We start from the raw sequence: 21,256 nt of genomic DNA on the forward strand, positions 1-21,256 counted from the left end.
TCGTGGGATACTTTTTACCCCATTTCCAGTAACAGAACTCATGCAGCCTGTCTAAACTGCTTGATCTCTCTTAGATACAGGAGTAGGGAACTGATCATGCACCTGGCCATTGTGATCCTGGGCAAGTTGCTGTGGGTGCCCCTGCTTTGGCAGGGGGGTTGGGCTGGATGATCTCCAGAGGTCCCCTCCACCATCCTGTGATAATGATAAGGATGTGCCTAGACTGTTGCAGATGACAGATGTCCTGGTACCATGGAAGAGCACCAGTTCTTTGCCTGCACCATCTGATCTGCTCTCTCTTCACTTTTTTCCCCCCTCTTTCTCACCCTTTAGCAACCCAAGATGGATTACAGCTCGTTCAGTGGAGTCCCCAGGTTCTTGACCCGGCCTAAGGCGTTTATGGTGTCAGTGGGGAAGGATGCCACCTTGAGCTGCCAGATCGTTGGAAACCCCATCCCAGTTGTGAGCTGGGAAAAGGATAAACTTCCAGTGCAGTCTGGGGGAAGGTTTAAAACCACAGAAGATGGAGATCTCTATAGGCTAACAATCTATGACCTGAGCTTGGAGGACAGCGGCCAATACATCTGCCGGGCCAAGAACACCATCGGGGAAGCTTTTGCTGCTGTCAGCATCAAAGTTGGAGAGGAGACCACGGTGACTGAGTCAGCTCCGTACTTCATCCAGAAACCCTCCTCCATCAAAGTCACGCTGGGAGAAGACGCCATGTTCAAGTGCAAGGTGCAGGGCAGCCCTCCCCTCTCAGTGAACTGGGAGAAGGACGGCAGGTACCTGCGGAACCGCGCCGACGCCGGCCGCTTCCAGATCGAGTCTGCCGGGGAGTCCAACGCTCTCACCATCCAGTGCGCCCGGCTGGGGGACAGCGGCACCTACACCTGCCGGGCAGAGAACCTCCTCGGCGCTGCCAGCGCTTCGGCCGCGCTGGTGGTGGAGACGCAGAGCCCCTCCAACCCGGGCAGCAGCGCGCGGTTGGATGGCAGCTGTGGCAAGACGGCCTCCTTGCTGTCCCACTTGCAGAAGAGGCGGGAGGAGATCAGGAGGATGGATGTCTCCCACGGGAATCTCGACTCAATGTCCACCCACCCTTACTCCACGGCGGAAGGGCTGTCTGGCATGGGCTATGCCTTGTCCCGGGACTACGAGAGGGCAGCCAAAGGGGGTCGCAATGCCACCCTCGGCACCTTGACTCGCACCTGCAGCGTGACGGAGGGCAAGCACGCCAAGCTCAGCTGCTACGTGACTGGAGAGCCCAAGCCTGAGATCGTGTGGAAGAAGGACAACCAGGTGATTCTGGAAGGGCGGCGCCACGTCATCTACGAGGACGACCAGGAGAACTTCGTGCTGAAGATCCTCTTCTGCAAGCAGGTGGACAATGGCCTCTACACCTGCACCGCCTCCAACCTGGCAGGCCAGACCTACAGCTCCGTCCTTGTCACCGTCAAAGGTGGGTGCTGACCGTGCTCACCGGGGCGGGCGAGGGCTGGTTGAGACAGGGCGAGGGGGAAGGATTTTAAGCTTGAGGAAGGTAGGTTTAGACTGAAGCTTAGCAAGAAATTCTTGACAGTGAGGGTGGTGAGACACTGCAACAGGTTGCGCAGGGAGATTGTGGATGTCCCTGCCCCTAGATGTGTTCAAAGCCAGGTTGGATGAGGCCTTGAGCAATCTGTTCTAGTGGGAGGTGTCCCTGTCCATGGCAGGGGAGGTGGAACTGTATGATCTTTAAGGTCCTTTCCAACCCAAACCAGTCAATGATTCTATGAGGTGCTTGCAAGGAGACAGCCAAGGCACTTCTGAATTGGGGTGGGAGCATGAACAAAACATCTGCCACCAAAACTGCTGCAAGGAAGTGTGGGTTAGATGTGAACAAAGACCTCCGTCTCTAAAAGGGTTTAAGCACTGGAAGAGTTGACTTGGGAACAGTTTTATCACCAGTCAGGGACGGATGAGGTAGAACTGACTAGTTGTGGGGCAGCTGGAAGGAACCAGATCTCTAGAGCTTCCATCCATTCTGGTTTCATAGCAGTCCAAGAGATCCATTGCCATCTTCTGGACCAGTGACTGCTAAAGCCCCTCTTATCCTCCAGACTTTCGTCACTTCTGGGTTTATGTTCATCACAGGGTTTAGTCGAACAGGCACAGATGTGCCATTTAAGCAGTAGTAGAGGAAACTCCTCCTTGCAAGCTGAGCACCTCCCTTGGGGACCTACTCCAACTCGAATTACAGTCCATCTCAGTTTTCCTGTTCACAGTGACCCCCCAGTAGCCTTGTTCTTGCCAGGCTTTCCAGCCTTCTCCCAGCTTATGTTGCTGGCTAGCCTCTAGTCCTTGCATGTCCCCAGAACTCTACCAGGTCCAGGATGCTGCTGTTTGCTGTAGTCACTGGTGAAGAACTTGCCTTCAGAGAGTCTCTCCACACTGGTGGAGGTCAGGCCACCTTCCTCAGCATGGTGACCAAAATGTGACGTGCATTTTCACAAAGGGAGCTCTAAACTTTCAAGCTGCTCTCTAGTTTGGCAAGGTTACAGCAGAGAGTTTGCAACCCAGGCAGCACCTCTGAGTTAACTCTCAGATGGAGAAGTCTTTACCAGTGAAGTGTCAAAATCAATGGTTTTGGCAGCAAAACAAACAAGAAAACCAATGAGCAGCAAAGCTCTGTGTTTCATACCTCTCTTTAAGACTCTGGTTTTCCGTTTTCCCTTTTCTGGACCTCTCTTTTCACACTCACTGTGTGACTCAATCCCCACATCCATCAGTGACACTTGATCTGTGGAACTCACTGGCACTTGTCCCACTCATTGCTATCCCTTGGAGGTGCTGAGTGGTGTTGGGAAGGGCATTTGTCCTCTTCCATAAAGCTGTGATTACCTCATGAGTTGGGACTTGGAGCTGAAGACCAAGTCTGGCCTTTGGGTGGTTGTTCACTTTGAGGGTGGCTCAAACTCTGTTCCTTGCCCAACACCTGTCTTGCAAAGACAAACACCCTCCCATCTGCCCATGCTTGTTCCAAAGCTGATGGGGAAAGCATGTGAAGCAGCAGGCCTGGGAGCAGGCACCATGGGGAAAAGTTATTGATCAATGTCCATTGTCAAGAGAGAGCAGTGAGTCAGAGAGCTGAAGTGGAAATGTTTATGGTTTGTTTCTTTGTTATGCCGCAGCATGTTGGGCTTTCTGACCAGGCCAAGGCTGCCATGGAAAATCTCTGTATGGTGGTTATAATTAGGCTCTGAATAATGACTCTCCTTTGTGTCACCACAAGTCCTTTTTAGCCCTTCCAAGAGAGCTCAGACTGATATAGCAGTGATGGGAGCTTTAAATTCTGCTGTTGATGTCACTGGTGATGCCATTAGCTGGTCTGCCATTGGTTTCAGGGAGCTAGGGCATCTTGCCACACAACCTTCTCTTTGCCCAGTCATGCAGAAGAAGCCTCTTTGTCCAAGGAGCCCCTCCTGGTATGCATGATCTGCTATGTGGGGCTTTCTGCAGGTAACAGCAGATTTGTAGACCCTGGGATGCTGCATCCACAGCCTCTGTTTACAGACTCAAGTAGCAGGAAGCTCAAGCTCCATAGGTTTAAATATGGAATCCCAGAAGTTTAACACAAGAATCTGAGTGAGACTCCTAGAATGGCTTGAGTTGGAAGAAGCCTTTAAGATCATCTAGTTCCAACCCCCCTGCCACATGCAGAGACACCTCCCACTAGACCAGGCTGCTCAAAGACACATCTAGCCTGGTCTTAAATACTTCCAGGGATGAGGTGCCCACAACTTCTCTGGGCAACCTGTTTCAGTGTCTCAACAACCTCATAACAAAAAACTTTTTCCTAATGTCCAATCCTAATCTAACCTACTCTAGTTCAAAACCATTGCTCCTTGTACATGCCCCTTTAAATAGTCCTTTTCCAGCTTTCCTTCAGGTATTCAAATGCTACTCTAAGGTCTCCCTGGAGACTTCTCCAGGCTGAACAGCCCAAACTCCCTCAGCCTGTCCCCCTTAAGGGAGGTGCTCCAGGCCTCTGATTATCTTTATGGTCCTCCTTTGGACCTTCTCCAACAGTTCCATGTCCTTCTTGTGTTGGGGGCTCCAGAACTGGATACAATACTCCAGGTGGGGTCTCACAAGAGCAGAAGGACAGAATCACCTCCCTTGACCACACTTCTTGTGATGCAGCCCAGATAATACCTCTGTGTCCTTTAAAAGTAATAATAATACAGACTGCCTAGCCCAGCATCCTGTCAGTGAGGTGGCTCTAACTCTCTCTCATAGATCTGGGTACAGGTCAAACCTCCTCTAGAAAGCCTCCTGTATTCTGTCAGTGTATATCCTAGACACAGGACCTTTGCTGAACCCATTCCCTAAAGATCACTGAGCTAAAAACCAGAGATTTTTGGAGTTCTTCCTAAATGAGATGCAATGGATCAGATGTAAATCTCAAAGGAGGGACTACAGGGCAGAATGTCTCTCACAGTTAAGGAGAACCAGGAGCTGATTCCTCTGATTTGGAAATCATATTTTTTAGGCATAGGGAGTTCTAGTGTCTAGAGCAGGGATGAGATGAAAAGCCACACACTGAAACAGGAGGTGTGAAAAGGTATGAAATACCACCCAAGAGCAAACCTATATGCCAGGGGAGCTTTGGATTGGACATTAGGAACAATTTCTTCTCCCAAAGGGTTGTGAAGCCCTGCAACAGGCTGCCCAGGGTGAAGTCACCATCCCTGGAGGTGTTTAAAAGCCTTGTAGATGTGGTAGTGAGAGACATGGTTTAGTCGGGTTAATGGCTGGTCTTGATGATCTTAAAGCTCTCTTTCAACAAAAATGATTCTATAATTCTAGTTTTTGGGTTTGGTTTTTGGTTGTGTTGGTTTGTTGCCTTTTTTTTTTTTTTTTTTTTTTTTTGTTCCAAACCAAAGAGCAGAGGGGATGGCAGGAACACAAATAACCAACTTAACATTCCTAAAGGCTTTAGAGATGTCCTGAGGCCATGTGTAAAGCTAGTGAGAGCAGTGTACAAGCCTCCATCCTGGGGCTTGGGCCAAGCAATGTTCATCTCAGTCCCTGAATACAGTAATCAGATACTGTATGAAAAGGTTAAAGGTTGCACACCAAACAGGATAGAGACTGGAAAAACAGACTGGTGCTGAGGCCACTTTATTCCTCTGAGCTGAAGGGATTTTAGGTGACCATTGTTATGGCAGTCACGTTTGAGACCTGAACTAAAACATGAGAAATGTGGAGGAAGAAAGGAAATCTGGAAAGCACAGAAACTAGGAAGAAGACCAAAGGCAGAAAATGCTGGAAGCTTGTCCATTCATTTTTAGCAAGCTCCCTTTGGAAGGATTCTCCATATTCTTATTCTCACTCTGTTAGGCAGAGGGAAAATTTGCTTCTGGAATAATAAATGAGAACAGTCCATGAGAGGGCCAGGAACAGGCAAGAGGAAATGTAGGCAAGTAAGAAGAGCAGGTCAAGCCTTGAGAAGGTTAAGAAAACATTGGCTTCTTTGCAGGCTGTACCTATTCTTAGCAAAATATGTGTTAACAGGACCTGCTTTTAAAGACAACATCATCTTGTTGCTACTTTGGTTGGTATGGACCAAACAAACTGCCTGGGATGTTCTGGGGAAATATGTTCTCAAGACAAGCAGCCAAATCCATACCTGATCTGAGCTCTTGCAGCTTCCCACTGACTCCATGAGCTACTCTTTCTCCCTGCTCCCTCAAGCTTTGGCTTTGCTGTTTCTGTCTCACAATTTTCCCAACAGGCAGGTTTTTGTAAGTGATTCTATGATACTGTAAAGGGGGAAGGGCTAGTGATCTGGCCAGCTGCTCCAAGACTGGGAGTGTGCTTCTGGTGTGCTTCTCAGGTGCATCTCCTGTTTCCTTCTGGCCTTTGGGAAGTGTTCTTAGTGTTTTCTCAAGACTCCTTCCTATCTCAGCCAGCAAGACTGCATCCAGCTCCTGAAGGCTTTCTTGATCTCACCCTCTTGCTTGTTTCCATGGTATGAGAATTACAACTGCTTCATTCCTCCTGACCACAGGAGTTGCTTCCAGAGGAGATATTGAAGTAGGCTGCCTAGGGAGGTGGTGGAGTCACCATCCCTGGAGGTGTTCAAAGAACGTGTGGACACGGCACTTTGGGACATGGTTTAGCAGCCATGGTGGTGTTAGTTTGACAGCTGGACTTGATGGTCTGGAGGTCTTTTCCAGCTAAACCAATTCTGTGAGTCTATATGGAATTTCAAGGCAGAGTCTGAGCTGCCTGTTGATTAAAGAAAAATGAATGTATGCCATGAGGAGTGTGGGCAGAGCAGGTCTCTGTAACCATGGCTGAAGGCACTTCAAGACAAGACTTTTTGACCTTGAGCAGAGATGCAGTAAGTCATCACCAAGTTGATGTGGTGAGCTAGAGTCACCTTCCTGTTTCTGAAGGTATTGTATGGGTTCCAGCCAGGTTTTAATCTTAAGATACAACCAAAGCAGCAGATAGCATTGCTCCCCCTGTCAACCCCTTACAGTCTGATATCTCTATCCAGGCTGTGCTCGGCTAGAAATGGTTGGAGGTGTTTATGTGACAGCTGCAGCCATGGCTGTGCCAGGGCTGGAATGAATGACCTGCAGAACTGAAGGGATGACTTTCTAGGGCCTGAGTTCATAAAAGAGCAAACCAGATCAAAGACAACATTGCTGCCATCACAGCTCCTGTGCTAGTGGTGGGGAAGGAGGTTGTAGTCTCAGAGGCTAAGCCGGGAATTTTACAAAACAGAGGCTCCTGGCCATCAAAGTTTGGATGTGGGATGTTTGTGGGCCTCAGTTTGTGTTTCTCCAGCCTCTGGAGCACTGTGACTCTGAGTGGGATGTGTCACTGTGGGCATGGGTTTATAAAACTATGGCAAACCTAATCCTGTTTGACTCTCAGTCTAAGACCTGGCATTATCCACTGCTAGGGACCACAGGGAGTTACTAGCCTGGGAGTGTGAGTGGGCAGGGAGAGAGAGAATGGAGGCACAAAAAAAAAAAGGCTGTGAGGTGCTGAGCAGTTACTAGAAGATGAAGGTTCATGTCAAGATGTGATCTCTCATGGAGCATAAGTGGTGATGCATCATCACCAGCTAGTCCAGACCTGTGACATGACTGTGGCACCTGTCCCATGGCTGTGACCTCTTCAGCCCAGCTTCCCTTTCTCCAGCTGAGTGGAGAGGTACAAGGATGATTTCACAGCGCAGATGTGGCTGGCATTAAACATTGTTCTGTCTGTAAAATATCTTCCCACACTTCCCCGCAGCTGTTTTGCATGTTGGACTACACTCTTGTTTCTCTCTCAGCTGGAGCACTGCAGATCTGTTCCTGGAGGAAAGCAGAGGCAGTTGGGATACCTGGTCTCTTTCTCTAGTTCTTTTATTGTCATTGACAAAAGCTGGTGAGGAGGACAGAAAACTCCTCCATCGATCACCTCTGTGCTTCCCCCCACATCTGCAACTCTATTCACAACCACTCCTCATGTAGATGTGCTGAGGGATGTGGTTTAGTGGTGACCTGGCTGGGTTACCACTTGGACCTGATGATCTTAAAGGTCTCTTTCAACCAAAAGCATTCTGTGATTCATCTTTCCCTGCATTTTCAGATACCTGTGCTGAACTTGCTTCTCCTGAAAGACCTTTAGAATGTTCTTGTACTAGCTGGCCAGCTCAGCTGCTCACACTCACCTGGAATTTCTGCCCTGTGCCTTCTCCCTGTGAGCAGCTTGTTTGCTCTGCACCCACCTGTAGCATCTTTAATGACTTGGATGTGAAGGGGCTGCTGCTATATATAGAGTCAGGCTGGGTGGCTTCATTTTGTTGACATCACTAAGTGACAAGGTACATCACAGAGATGTTCATGCTGGAGGACAAGCAGCCCACAAGAGCAGAATTTATTAGGGTGGTACTTCACCAGCTTGCTCAGGCTGCTTTGGATTAGAGCAAACTTTTCTGCATGGTCTTGTGGGGCAGGTACTGCAGCTGGGACTTGCTCATTTTTAGATAAGTCTTTAAAATTCTTCTGCTGGGATCCAAGATTGTTTTCACAGGACAGCAGAACACCTCCTGTAGTAGGGCTTGGATGATAGTTCAGGACAAACCAATTCCCATTCATAAGAACTGTTATTTAGTTTAGTCTTCTGTTGACTTACTACTTGCACCTCTCACTGCAGACCACCATAAACTGCTTTCTCCTTTCTGGTTTTATCCTCTTAAGAACCCTCAATACCCTTCAAGAAAAAGCTGACAGATCTTGAAGTGAGGGAGAAGGAATCTGCCACCTTCCAATGTGAAGTGCCTGTTCCTAGCACAGAGACAGCTTGGTTCAAGGAGGAAACCAAACTCAGGCAGAGCAAGAAATACAACATCGAAGAGGAGGGCACCTATCGCCGGCTCACCGTCCAGGACGTCACTGCAGATGATGATGCTGTCTACATCTGTGAGATGAAGGAAGGCAGCAGGACCATTGCAGAGTTGTCTGTCCAAGGTAAGAGAAAAGACAAAGTTGGCCAAGTCTCCCCTGCCAAGAGTGAGAGTCACACAGGAGACTCCAGACTTGACCTTGTGAATAACGTTTACCCCACACGTGTGCAGTGAAGAAGAGAGGATTCCCTCACGGTGTGAGAGGAGAACCACAGTCAATGTGTCCCTGTGTCTCCTGTCAGGGTGTACCTGGGACACAGGATCAGAGAGCAGGGAAGGATTGTGTTGCTGCTCAAGCTCTGTCAGCTGGTGGGGAAGCTATGTTTCAAGGGGTTTCCTAGAAGGCAAAGTCCTTGAGCTGTAACCTAGCAGTCTGGACTTTCCTTAACATGATCCCAAAAATCACATCTCCTGCCATTGTCTTACACTTGTCTTTTCTGGTGCCTGGTGTGAACACAAGGGTGAACCTTGTCCAAGAGTGCTGTTGACCACACTGGGAAGCTGACATAGGAGTTGTGGCTTGTGGTCCAGCATGTGGTGCAAGCTGCAGTCAGCACCACTATGGTTTCAGATCGGAAACCAGATCCATTCTCTGGATCCCTGAGAAGTTACCAGTTGCTTACTGGTAACTTTGATGGAGGTAAAATCCCAAAGGTGGAGGAGAGACCTCTCTGGTTTAAGACTGACCTACTTTAGCAAAGCGTGGATATGAATTCCAACAGCTGTGGGCAGGAGAAGCTCCACTGCTGTCAAATCTGTTCTGGGAAAGGCCACTTCGCTGCTGTTTACCTACCGACAGACTCCACACAGTAGGCTAGAAACATGAGTGACTGCAAGCCAAACAAGATTGCTCTTCTCTCTTTGAAGACCACAATGAGTCCTTGGGATTGTCTGTTCTGTATAACTTGGTGCCCAGGAATTCGTTTAGGAGTGTCTGCATAGTGTCCACAAAGTTTTGATTATGTGGAGATGAGGCTGGGGCTGGAAGGAAAGTCATATTGAGCCTATGATTCTATATGAGGAAAGGCTGAGGGAGCTGGGGGGAGTTCAGCCTGGAGACTTAGAGGGGACCTTATCACTCTCTACAACTACCTCAAAGGAAGTTGTAGTCAGGTGGGGGTTGGGCTCTTTTCCAAGGCAGTTAGTGACAGGACAAGAGGGCAAGGTATGAAGCTGCACTGGGGAGGTTTAGATTAGATATTAGGAAGCACTTCCTCATGGAAAGGGTTTAGATTAGATATTAGGAAGCACTTCCTCATGGAAAGGGTTTAGGTTAGATATTAGGAAGCACTTCCTCATGGAAAGGGTTTAGGTTAGATATTAGGAAGCACTTCCTCATGGAAAGGATTTAGGTTAGATATTAGGAAGCACTTCCTCATGGAAAGGGTTTAGGTTAGATATTAGGAAGCACTTCCTCATGGAAAGGGTTTAGGTTAGATATTAGGAAGCACTTCCTCATGGAAAGGGTTTAGGTTAGAAGCACTTCCTCACAGGAAGGCTGATTAGGCACTGGGATGGACTGCCCAGGGAGGTGGTGGAATCGCCATCCCTGAAGGTCTTTAAGAAAAGCTTGGCTGTGGCACTTGGTGGCATGGTTTAGCTGATGTGGGGGTGTTAGGTCATAGGCTGGACTTGATGATCTCAGAGGTCTTTTCCAGCCTCAGTAATTCTGTGATTCAGTGAGAGCTGCTGGCTAGCCCTGTCGTGGTGTGGAAGGTCCATCGTTGGCAGAGACTTGAACTTCTGCCAACGTGTTTGCTGATCACAATTCATCCCTTCCTGAAAGGAAACATCATCAAAAAGCTGCCCCGGAAGACTGCAGTCTTTGTGAAGGACACAGCCATCTTCTGTGTGGAGCTGGACAGCGACTGCCAGGACGTCCACTGGCTGAAGAACAAGGAAGAGGTGAAAGCCGGAGACCGCATCTCCATCACGCGCTGCGGCAAGCGGCACACCATGACCATCCGGGAGTGCAGGATGGAGGATGCTGGTGAGATTGCCTTCCTGGCTGAGGAGAGCAGGACTACCACCCAGTTCACTGTGACCAGTAAGCTTCACTTTTCTTTGGCCTTGGGTGTTGTGTCTCCCCCAGCAGGCAGGTATGCCTGTGCCCAGCAGGCAGGTGCTCCTGTGCCCAGCAGGCAGGTATTCCTCTGCCCAGCAGGCAGGTGCTCCTGTGCCCAGCAGGCAGGTGCTCCTGTGCCCAGCAGGCAGGTATTCCTCTGCCCACCAGGTAGGTACTCCTGTGCCCAGCAGGCAGGTGCTCCTGTGCTACACTGTTGGTTCAGGTACCGTTGTGGTAAGTTTGTTGTCCAAAAACAGCAGAAGTTTGGATGTCCGCTGGGAAACACCAACAGCCTGAAGATGAGGGTTGTGAGATGCTGTAGAGCGATCAAAACAGAGAGAGGAAAAGAGTCCTGGGGTAAAAGCATGGCACAAATGTTTGTCTTCTCTCTACCATTCTCAGTTTGTGCTGGAATGAACATAAAACATATAATGGGGTAAGGGGAAAGTTTCTCTCCAGCAGGAGGTGCTTAGGAAACAGCACTTGAGTTGCATGTGTCACAGTCTTCTTGCTTTGTTGTAGACAGACCTCTGTGGATGCTCCATCCACACACTAGCCTCCAAATTCCAAAATGATTCATTTCCATGAGGGGCATTTATTGATTCTTGCTATGGAGATAATCTCTCTCCCGACAAACAAGGACCACTTACCTCTCCCTCTCTCTTTTCACGGAGGTTTTGAAGAGGAGAGTCATCCAGCATTCAATTCCTCCTCTAGCTCTTGAGTCTACAGAGACATGAGGGTAGCTTGGGGTTATGCTGGCTCTTGTAGGGAGGCAGATAAGTGCCCTGAATGTTTGTGGCAGACAATAAAGTTTATTTCCATTCCAGCAAACAAAAATATCTGAGAAGGAACATCTACACACATGAAGCATTTCAGGGGCAGTCAAATGCTCACCAAATTTGAGACCTCTCCCTTTGATTTTTGAGCTTCTTAAGATGTTTGCATCAACGTAAAATTTTATATATTTTTTTATATTTTATATATTTTTTATGTTTTATATATTTTATGTATATATTTATATATAAATAAATATAAAAATATATATAAAATAGATGAATATATAAATATTTTTATATATTTTATTTATATATTTATATTTTATAATTTTATATATTTATATATTTTTATATATACACACACACATATATATACTAAAGCCCCAAAACTGCAAGAAAAAAAGAAGGAAATTCTTCCTTCAGAAACTTAACATTTTACAAGCCCCTCTTTTAGTGTATTTAGTTTTGTGTCAGTCACTTCGAGAAGGACCTTGAGGGGCTGGATTGGGTCCAGAGAAGGGCAACAAAGCTGCTGAAGGGTCTGGAGATCAGGGCTGGTGAGGAGCTGCTGGGGGAACTGGGGGTGTTGAGCATGGAGAAGGCTGAGGGGAGACCTCATTGCTCTCTACAGCTACCTGAAAGGAGGATGAAACCAGGTGGGGCTTGGTCTCTTCTCCCTAGTCTCAGGTGATAGAATGAGAGGAAATGGCTTGAAATTTTGCCAGGGGAGGGTTAGGTTGGACATGAAGAAAAATTTCTTTGCTGCAAGAGTGGTCAGGGATTGGAAGAGGCTGCCCAGGAAGGTGGTAGAGTTCCCCATGCCTGGAGGAGTTCAAGGACTGTATGGCTGGGAGGACCCTGTGACCTGACGCTGAACATAAACTTCTTGCTCTGTTACTTTTCCCCTGTGCAGCTCCCAAAAAGCCACCCAGCCAAGCCCCAGCTGACCCTGTGGTGAAAAATAAAACAGAAACCTCAGTGACACTAGCATGGTCCCCTCCGAAGACAGACCGTCCCATCCCCATCGACGGCTACGTCGTGGAGCGCAAGAAGCTGACTGGCTTCACCTGGGTGAGGTGCCACGAGGCTCCTGTCCCTCTCCCTGAGCTCACAGTCAGCAACCTGGCAGAAGAGGCTGACTATCAGTTCAGAGTGTCTGCTGTCAACACCTATGGACAGAGCCCCTACTTGGAGTTCCCAGGGAGCATCCACCTTGGTGAGCACAAAAGCGTCATGGGATCATCACAGGATCATCACAGGGTGTTAGGGGTTGGAAGGGACCTCTGGAGGTCATTGAGCCAGAGCAGGACCACAGAATCTAGGACAGGTCACATGGGGAGACTAAGAACTCTCTCCCCATCTTGCACTTACTGTGCTCATTCTTCTTTGAGTTCAGGGCAGGGATTCAGTTACTTGCACATAGGTGTTTTAAGTAGACATTTTACTGTTTCCTACATCATAGAATGGTTTGGGTTGGAAGGGACTTTAAAGATCATCTAATTCCCACTCCCCTGCCATGGGCAGGGACGCCTTCCACTAGAGCAGGTTGCTCAAAGCCTCATCCAACCTGGCCTTGAATACTTTCATGGATGGGGCACCCACAACTTCTCTGGCCAACCTGTTCCAGTGTCTCACCACCCTTAGTATAAACAACTTCTTCCCAAATATCTCATGGAAATCTTCCCTTTGTCAGTTTAAAACCCTTACCCCTTGTCCTATCACTACATTCCTGATAAAGAGCCCCTCCCCATCTTCTCTGTAAGCCCCCTTTAAGAACTCATAGCTCACAGTAAGGTGTCCCTAGAGCTTTCTCTTCTCCAGGCTGATCAACCCCAACTCTCTCAGCTAGCCTGGCCTCACAGCAGAGGGCTGCTGTGGTCCCCTCTGGCCCCTCTCCAACAGGTCCATGCCTCTGCTGTGCTGAGGAATCCAGAGCTGGCCCCAGCACTGCAGGTGGGGTCTCAGCAGAGTGGAGAAGATGGGCAGAATCTCCTCCCTTGACCTGTTGGCCATGCCTCTCTTGATGCAGCCCAGGATGCTATTGACCTTCTGGGCTGTGAATGCATGTTGGGGCAGTCTGTGCTGATCTCCACTTCAGAGCTCTAAAGATGTTTCCCATCACTCTAAGGAGTATGGAGAAATGTTTTCCATTCACTGCTGGTTGTCCTGCTGATACCAGCCACTGACTGTCACCAAAGTGGTGGTGGTTGGGTTTCTGTGACAGAGCTGTGAGTATGCTCAGATCCCAGTATCTTGCATCAGGCTGTGCTAGAGGCAGAGCTCTCTGCAGTGGACCTTAAGCCTGTAATTTGTTCTAGACCTGGTATGAAAGGGAAAACTGAGGTGGGCTTATAATATTATATTCAGTACATAAATGAGATGTCAAACTTGCACCTCTAGAGTATTTAGGAGTGATGATACTGTCACGAAAACCAAATTCAGGGCAATCTCTCTTTAATCTTAGAGTTACTAGGAAAAATGCCAGAACTTTTCTTTATTTCTGGGGTGCCAATGTGCCCAGAGAATCATTGTGAGCTGTGAGATTGAGTCCTGCTTTGATTCATTGCCCTGGACAACATCTGCACAAGCTTTGACTGTCCTGTGCCTGGTTATGGTGTCACTCTTTCCCATGGCTGTCTGAACATGCCTGTCCTTTCCAGATTATCTAGAAGTCACTAGTAGGCTGGGTGACCTTCTTAGGATCCTTCTGAAATGTAAGAATAACACTGGTTGTGAACTAAACAGCACACTTGTTGGGGGACATGGGTGTTCCAGGCTTGTCATGCCTTTAAACATCTTAGGCAGAAACAGAAAAGTAAAATGTCTGTTGTCCCTTTCCTGCAGAAACAGAGCTTACCCTAGAGCCAGAGGGTTCTAGGGTTTTTCTACCTGTACAGGGATTTCTACCTGTAGCTGTAGAAACCAAATCCTCTTGACCAACTGTGCATTGCCTCCAGTGCATCCAAATTAATCCTGGAATCATTAAGGTTGGAAAAGCTCTCTAAGATCATCAAGTCCAACCTTCCTTCTCTAAGGCTGCAGGATTTTTATCCTCATGTCCTGTTTTCCTCAAAAAACCTTGTTCCTAGGAAGAACTTTTTTCCAGTGTGGCAGTCTTGTGTCCTTTGGTCTCAAAGATTCCTGTCATTTTTTTCTTCCCTAGAACCAGTCCTGGCTGTGAAATGTCCCCTGACAACCATTGAAGCTGTACCTGGTGGTGATGCTGTGTTTACTGTCGACCTTACAAAGACCTGTTCTGGCAATTGGTACCTTAATGGTAAAGTCCTACAGGAAAGTGAGACCTGCATGATGAAGAGAATCCAAACTACTCACACTCTAATCATAAAGAATGTCACCAAGAACCATGATGGAGCTGAAGTGAAATTTGTTGCAGATAACATTGACAGCAGCACCAAGATGAGAGTGAAAGGTATTCACTTGGGTCATTGTCCTTCTTCCAGCCAAGGGGGGCAGTTGGAGTGACCTGATGACTAGAACTGAGGATGGAGGCTTTCAGTCATGCCTGCTCTGTAGAAATGACCTGAAATTGCATCAATGAACTAACCTGGGTCCTGGTCAAGACCTCACCATGGCAGCCCAGAGTTTAGAGTGAGCTGATCTAGCCCAGGTGGTTGGTATCTGCACCAGCCTGCCTAAGAGCTCATGAATTTCTGTAACTCACAACCTTCAGTCAGTGGATTCTGTCACCTGATCTACCACTGAGGTGCCTTAGACCAGGCATTTCAGCTCCAGGTTCAGCTGGTCTTTCTGGCAGTGGTAGAATCCTACAATCACTTAGCTTAGAAAAGATCTTTAAGATCAAGTCCAACCACTGACCCAGCACAACCCCTTTCAAAAACAAAGGAGCATTCATTACTCTCAGAGTTGTTACTCTTGGAGGTTTTTTTAGCCTACCACAGAGGTGTGTGATGTACAAGTTAGTATCTTATAACTTGATGTAGCACTTGAGTTGCATGCTCCAGATTTCACCTATAAAATGGTAAGATCTGTATCTAGCCTCATGGCATGGCAAAAGGTAACGAATGGATGCTCACTCTGGAAGGATGCATTTGACTTTGGGTGAAGATATCTCTGCAGAAGCATGTTCAGAGCATTATTAATCACTAGAAGGATGTGCTTTTATTTTTTTGTAGCAACTCTGGCAATAAAACCATTTCACAGAATCATTTAACAGAATTAACCAGGCTGGAAAAGACCTTCAGGATCATCCAGTCCAACCTACTAGCCAGCACCATCTAATCAACTAACCCATGGCACTAAGTGCCTCATCCAGTCTTATTTTAAACAACTCCAGGGAGGGTGACTCCACCACCCCCCTGGGCAGCACATCCCAATGGCCAATCTCCCTTTCTGTGAAGGATTTCTTCCTCACATCCAGTCCAAACCTCCCCTGGAACAACTTGAGACTGTGCCCTCTTGTTCTGGTGCTGGTTGCCTGGGAGAAGAGGCCAACCCCCACCTGACTACAGCCTCCTTTCAGGCGGTTGTAGATGGCCATAAGGTCTCCCCTGAGCCTCCTTTTCTTCAGGCTAAACAACCCCAGCTCCCTCAGCTGCTCCTCATAGGGCTGGGGTTGTTTAACCTGATGATCAAGCCTCCTGAACTGGGGGAAAAAGGAACCCAAAACAAACAGGCAGCTCATTATTGACATGAGTGTGAGAGCAGAACAGGACCTAATACTTGTTCAGAGACCTCAGAATCTCCAGCAGGACTCCTGTCAGGGATGTGTTGTCTTGATATAACTTGAAATAACAAAACCTTTACTCCTGCCAGGTGCTGCAGTGAGATTTACCAACAAGAGCAGAGATGTAGAAAAGGTCTCTGCCAGGCTGCGGGAGGAAGCCAAACTTCTGGCTGAGCTTTCAGACACAGAAGCTGCTGTGAAGTGGATGAAGGATGGGAAAGAGCTCAAGGCCAGTGACAAATATGAGCTTCAAACTGTGGGGAAGAAACATATCCTGAAAATCCACAACACTGCAGCAGAGGATGCTGGAGTTTATGAGTGCACCTGTGAAGGGGATAAAATGGTCTATCAGCTTACAGTGAAAGGTATGGGACTGCCTGGGCTGCTTTGCTTTAGTGACTCAGAGCCATCAGGGTCACCAAGGGAAGGAAAGAGAGTGCTCCAGAGGCAGTGCAGGGACTTTGGTTGGTTTGTTTGGTTTGTTTGGGTTTTTTTCCCCTTAGTTTTGTTTTCTGCTTTGGTTTTGTTTTCTGTCAATACCCTAATGAATAGGAGCAGATCATTCCAAGGCACAACAGCTGACTTGACTCCTTGCTCTTTGCAGGGTACTCAGATGGGAGGCTGCACAGAAAAACAGCAAAAGACCGTTTTGTCTTAATATTTGCTAGATTTTTAACCAGTACTGTTTCATAGCTAACTTTTTGGTTAGTTTTGCCTTCATGGCAGTCCCTTCCCTCCTGGTGACCTGGGACCTACCTTGAAGAGAGACTGAGAGCCCTGGGGCTGCTTAGTCTGGAGAAGAGAAGACTGAGAGGGGATCTGATCAATGTCTATCAATAGCTGAGGGGTGGGTGTCAGGAGGAGGGGGCCAGGCTCTTTTGGGTGGTACACAGTGATAGGACAAGGAACAGTGGGTTCAAACTAGAACAAAGATTTCACCTCAACATGAGGAGAAACTTCTTTACAGTGAGGATGACAGAGCCCTGGAGCAGGCTGCCCAGGGGGGTTGTGGAGTCTCCTTCTCTGGAGACTTTCAAAACCTGCCTGGATGTGTTCTTGTGCAGACTATCCTAGGTGATCCTGCTCTGGCATGCCCCTTATATACCTCTGATATACTGTGAGACTGTAATGGGCACATCTACTCTCACAGCAAGATATGGAGTCTTCAACCTTTGCACTGGAAACCAACAGCATTAAGAGTCCCTCTTGCAAGCCTTCCCATCTGTGCAGGCTTTTATGAACTCGTTCATGGGAGAGTTTCCTCTGCCTTGCATGGGACCAGGTTTTGGCTGAATGTATCCCCAGATCTTTCCTCATGTGTGTCATCCAGAAGTCTCTTGAGGTTCAGAGTGTAATACCCAACTCCAAGACAGTCTAGCCTGGCTGGGGGGTGAGCTCTGTAGCTATTTAGTTTTGAGCTGGCAAAGCCATTTGATTTCTGTGTTCTGTCCCATAAGTCAGCCCTCACCTTCCCAGCCATGGTCATGCTGTTTCTGCACTAAGCACTTGTGAGGTGCTCCATCACCTTATTCTGCTGCCTTCTTGCCCTTCTTGGTCTCTGGTAGAAGCAAAAAAACCCGAGAGCAGTGCATGTATTTCACATTTGACAGCTTGCTTGGTTATCCTCAAAGTACATACTCAGGAGAGGCACAAAGAGAGATGAAAGAATGATGAAACAAAGTGACTACATTTATGGAGGGAGGAAATTACTGTCTGCATTTGGGAGCTGTTCCTAATGTTTATTTTCTTCTCCCTCTCCACCTATTTACCATAATTTTTTTTTTCATGCTGGCAGATCTACCTACAGATTTAATTGAATTAGCTGATGGTTATTTCTGAGGGCTGGGGGTCAAGAGAGAGGGGACAGGCTCTGCTCAGTTGCACCCTGGGATAGGACAAGGAGCAATGGATAAGAACTACAACACAGGAGATTCCACCTCAACATGAGGAGGAACTTCTTCACTGTGAGGCTCACAGAGCACTGGAACAGGCTGCCCAGAGAGGTTGTGGAGTCTCCTTCTCTGGAGACTTTCCAGACCCATCTGGATGAGTTCCTGTGTGACCTGTGCTGGATTCTCTGGTCCTGCTCTGGCAGGGGGGTTGGACTCAGTGATCTCTGGAGGTCCCTTCCAACCCCTAACATCCTGTGATCTGTGATGTGCTGGATGGATGTTTCCATTCACTGGAATGTGATCATCAAGTTACTAATCAATGCTGACATTTTTAAGCCTGTGCTGACAAGCTGAACCTTCAACATCTGCTGTTTGCAGCTCAGGTTCTGGGGAGCCAGCTTTGATATGTCTTATCCTTGTAGGATGAGGCTCAGAAATGCTGTTCCAGAGTCTTACCTTTCAGCATTGCCACCTTCTGTGTGTTCCCCCTGTAAATCAGAGACAGCTCCCTGGTGCATCACCTGATGTGCAGATCAGCTGTGTCTGGCACATGGGTGTCACATGGCTGCCAGGAGGCCACCATGCCAAGCCACAGCCAGAGGTGTGTCACTTGATGGGCTTCCTGCCCAAAAAAAGCCCTGCTAGAAAATGCACTTCCCATTAGTCACTGCAGTCCCTCCACTGCCACCAGACCTCACCTGCCAGGCGTCCTCTCACACATGACCTCCTGCGTCACAGTGGGACAGCTGAGAAGGCTCCTCCAGCCTGCTGGGGTTGTGTTTTGCACTCTGGTTTTCTGAGGTAGTGACAAGTGCAGGAATGAACTCACTTCCTTCTTCTTTTTCTTCTCCTCTTTTTTCTTCTTTCTCCTCTTTTTTCTTCTTTCTCCTCTTTTTTCTTCTTTCTCCTCTTTTTTCTTCCTTCTCCTCTTTTTTCTTCCTTCTCCTCTTTTTTCTTCCTTCTCCTCTTTTTTCTTCCTTCTCCTCTTTTTTCTTCCTTCTCCTCTTTTTTCTTCCTTCTCCTCTTTTTTCTTCCTTCTCCTCTTTTTTCTTCCTTCTCCTCTTTTTTCTTCCTTCTCCTCTTTTTTCTTCCTTCTCCTCTTTTTTCTTCCTTCTCCTCTTTTTTCTTCCTTCTCCTCTTTTTTCTTCCTTCTCCTCTTTTTTCTTCCTTCTCCTCTTTTTTCTTCCTTCTCCTCTTTTTTCTTCCTTCTCCTCTTTTTTCTTCCTTCTCCTCTTTTTTCTTCCTTCTCCTCTTTTTTCTTCCTTCTCCTCTTTTTTCTTCCTTCTCCTCTTTTTTCTTCCTTCTCCTCTTTTTTCTTCCTTCTCCTCTTTTTTCTTCTTTCTCCTCTTTTTCTTCCTTCTCCTCTTTTTTCTTCCTTCTCCTCTTTTTTCTTCCTTCTCCTCTTTTTTCTTCCTTCTCCTCTTTTTTCTTCCTTCTCCTCTTTTTTCTTCCTTCTCCTCTTTTTTCTTCTTTCTCCTCTTTTTTCTTCCTTCTCCTCTTTTTTCTTCTTTCTCCTCTTTTTTCTTCCTTCTCCTCTTTTTTCTTCCTTCTCCTCTTTTTTCTTCTTTCTCCTCTTTTTTCTTCTTTCTCCTCTTTTTTCTTCTTTCTCCTCTTTTTTCTTCTTTCTCCTCTTTTTTCTTCTTTCTCCTCTTTTTTCTTCTTTCTCCTCTTTTTTCTTCTTTCTCCTCTTTTTTCTTCTTTCTCCTCTTTTTTCTTCTTTCTCCTCTTTTTTCTTCTTTCTCCTCTTTTTTCTTCCTTCTCCTCTTTTTTCTTCCTTCTCCTCTTTTTTCTTCTTTCTCCTCTTTTTTCTTCCTTCTCCTCTTTTTTCTTCTTCTCCTCTTTTTTCTTCTCTTCTCCTCTTTTTCTTCTTTCTCCTCTTTTTTCTTCCTTCTCCTCTTTTTTCTTCCTTCTCCTCTTTTTCTTCTTTCTCCTCTTTTTCTTCTTTCTCCTCTTTCTTCTTCCTTCTCCTCTTTCTTCTTCCTTCTCCTCTTTCTTCTTCCTTCTCCTCTTTCTTCTTCCTTCTCCTCTTTCTTCTTCTTTCTCCTCCTTTCTTCTTCCTTCTCCTCCTTTCTTCTTCTTTCTCCTCCATTTTCTTCCTTCTCCTCCTTTTTCTTCTTTCTCCTCCTTTTTCTTCTTTCTCCTCCTTTTTCTTCTTTCTCCTCCTTTTTCTTCTTTCTCCTCCTTTTTCTTCTTTCTCCTCCTTTTTCTTCTTTCTCCTCCTTTTTCTTCTTTCTCCTCCTTTTTCTTCCTTCTCCTCTTTCTTCTTCCTTCTCCTCTTTCTTCTTCCTTCTCCTCCTTTCTTCTTCCTTCTCCTCTTTCTTCTTCCTTCTCCTCCTTTCTTCTTCCTTCTCCTCCTTTCTTCTTCCTTCTCCTCTTTCTTCTTCCTTCTCCTCTTTCTTCTTCCTTCTCCTCTTTCTTCTTCCTTCTCCTCTTTCTTCTTCCTTCTCCTCTTTCTTCTTCCTTCTCCTCTTTCTTCTTCCTTCTCCTCTTTCTTCTTCCTTCTCCTCTTTCTTCTTCCTTCTCCTCTTTCTTCTTCCTTCTCCTCTTTCTTCTTCCTTCTCCTCTTTCTTCTTCCTTCTCCTCTTTCTTCTTCCTTCTCCTCTTTCTTCTTCCTTCTCCTCTTTCTTCTTCCTTCTCCTCTTTCTTCCTCAAACTTTTAACCTGTGGCCTCAGTTCCAGTAATGCTGGTGAAGTAGAGGTCTCAGCAGGGTTTGACCCCTGCTAACTTCGTGGGCATAAGTGGCTGAGTAGAGGAGGATGACTGCAGTGTTTTCCTCTTTCACTGCTATGAGTCCTTAGAGAAACAAGTGGAAACAGGCTGGGAAAAAAATGAAAACAAAAGCAAAGCAAACAAAACCAACCCAAAGAAATGAAACAAACCCAACCCAAACAAGCAAACCCACCCCAAACAAACAAGCCAAACAAAAAGAAACAGAAGAACAAAGTTTTGCCTGGTTTAAATGCTTCTGATACTTCACCTGCTTCTGCTTCTCTCCCCATAGCTTTTGCTTCTTATAAGCAGAACTAGTAAAACATAGTAAGCATGGCTGGTAGGGACCTGGAGAGGTCAGATGCAAAATCCTGTCCTTGCCAGAAGCTGATGATTGATCAGAGGCACTTGAGGACCAGAGCTGAAGTGGCCCTTGTCTGCACCTCTCCCTTCCCCTCTCCCTTCCCCTCTCCCTTCCCCTCTCCCTTCCCTTCCCCTCTCCCTTCCCTTCCCCTCTCCCTTCCCTTCCCCTCTCCCTTCCCTTCCCCTCTCCTCCCCTCTCCCTTCCCCTCTCCCTTCCCCTCTCCCTTCCCCTCTCCCTTCCCCTCGCCCTGCCCCTCTCCCGTCCCCTCTCCTTTCCCCGCTCCCAT

At 47.2% G+C, this 21,256-nt stretch overlaps 1 protein-coding gene across 1 annotated transcript in view; it reads left to right on the forward strand.

Moving 5' to 3' along the window:
- Positions 1–342: 342 nt before the first annotated feature.
- OBSCN (obscurin, cytoskeletal calmodulin and titin-interacting RhoGEF) overlaps positions 343–21,256 on the forward strand; it is a 179,089-nt gene continuing 158,175 nt past the window's right edge. The window contains 6 exon segments of the mRNA XM_054389952.1: positions 343–1,462; positions 8,250–8,519; positions 10,242–10,502; positions 12,213–12,515; positions 14,463–14,729; positions 16,094–16,369. Coding sequence (XP_054245927.1) covers positions 343–1,462; positions 8,250–8,519; positions 10,242–10,502; positions 12,213–12,515; positions 14,463–14,729; positions 16,094–16,369 — 2,497 coding nt within the window.

Source organism: Indicator indicator, chromosome 20, assembly GCF_027791375.1.
Source record: "Indicator indicator isolate 239-I01 chromosome 20, UM_Iind_1.1, whole genome shotgun sequence".
Classification (NCBI taxonomy): domain Eukaryota; kingdom Metazoa; phylum Chordata; class Aves; order Piciformes; family Indicatoridae; genus Indicator; species Indicator indicator.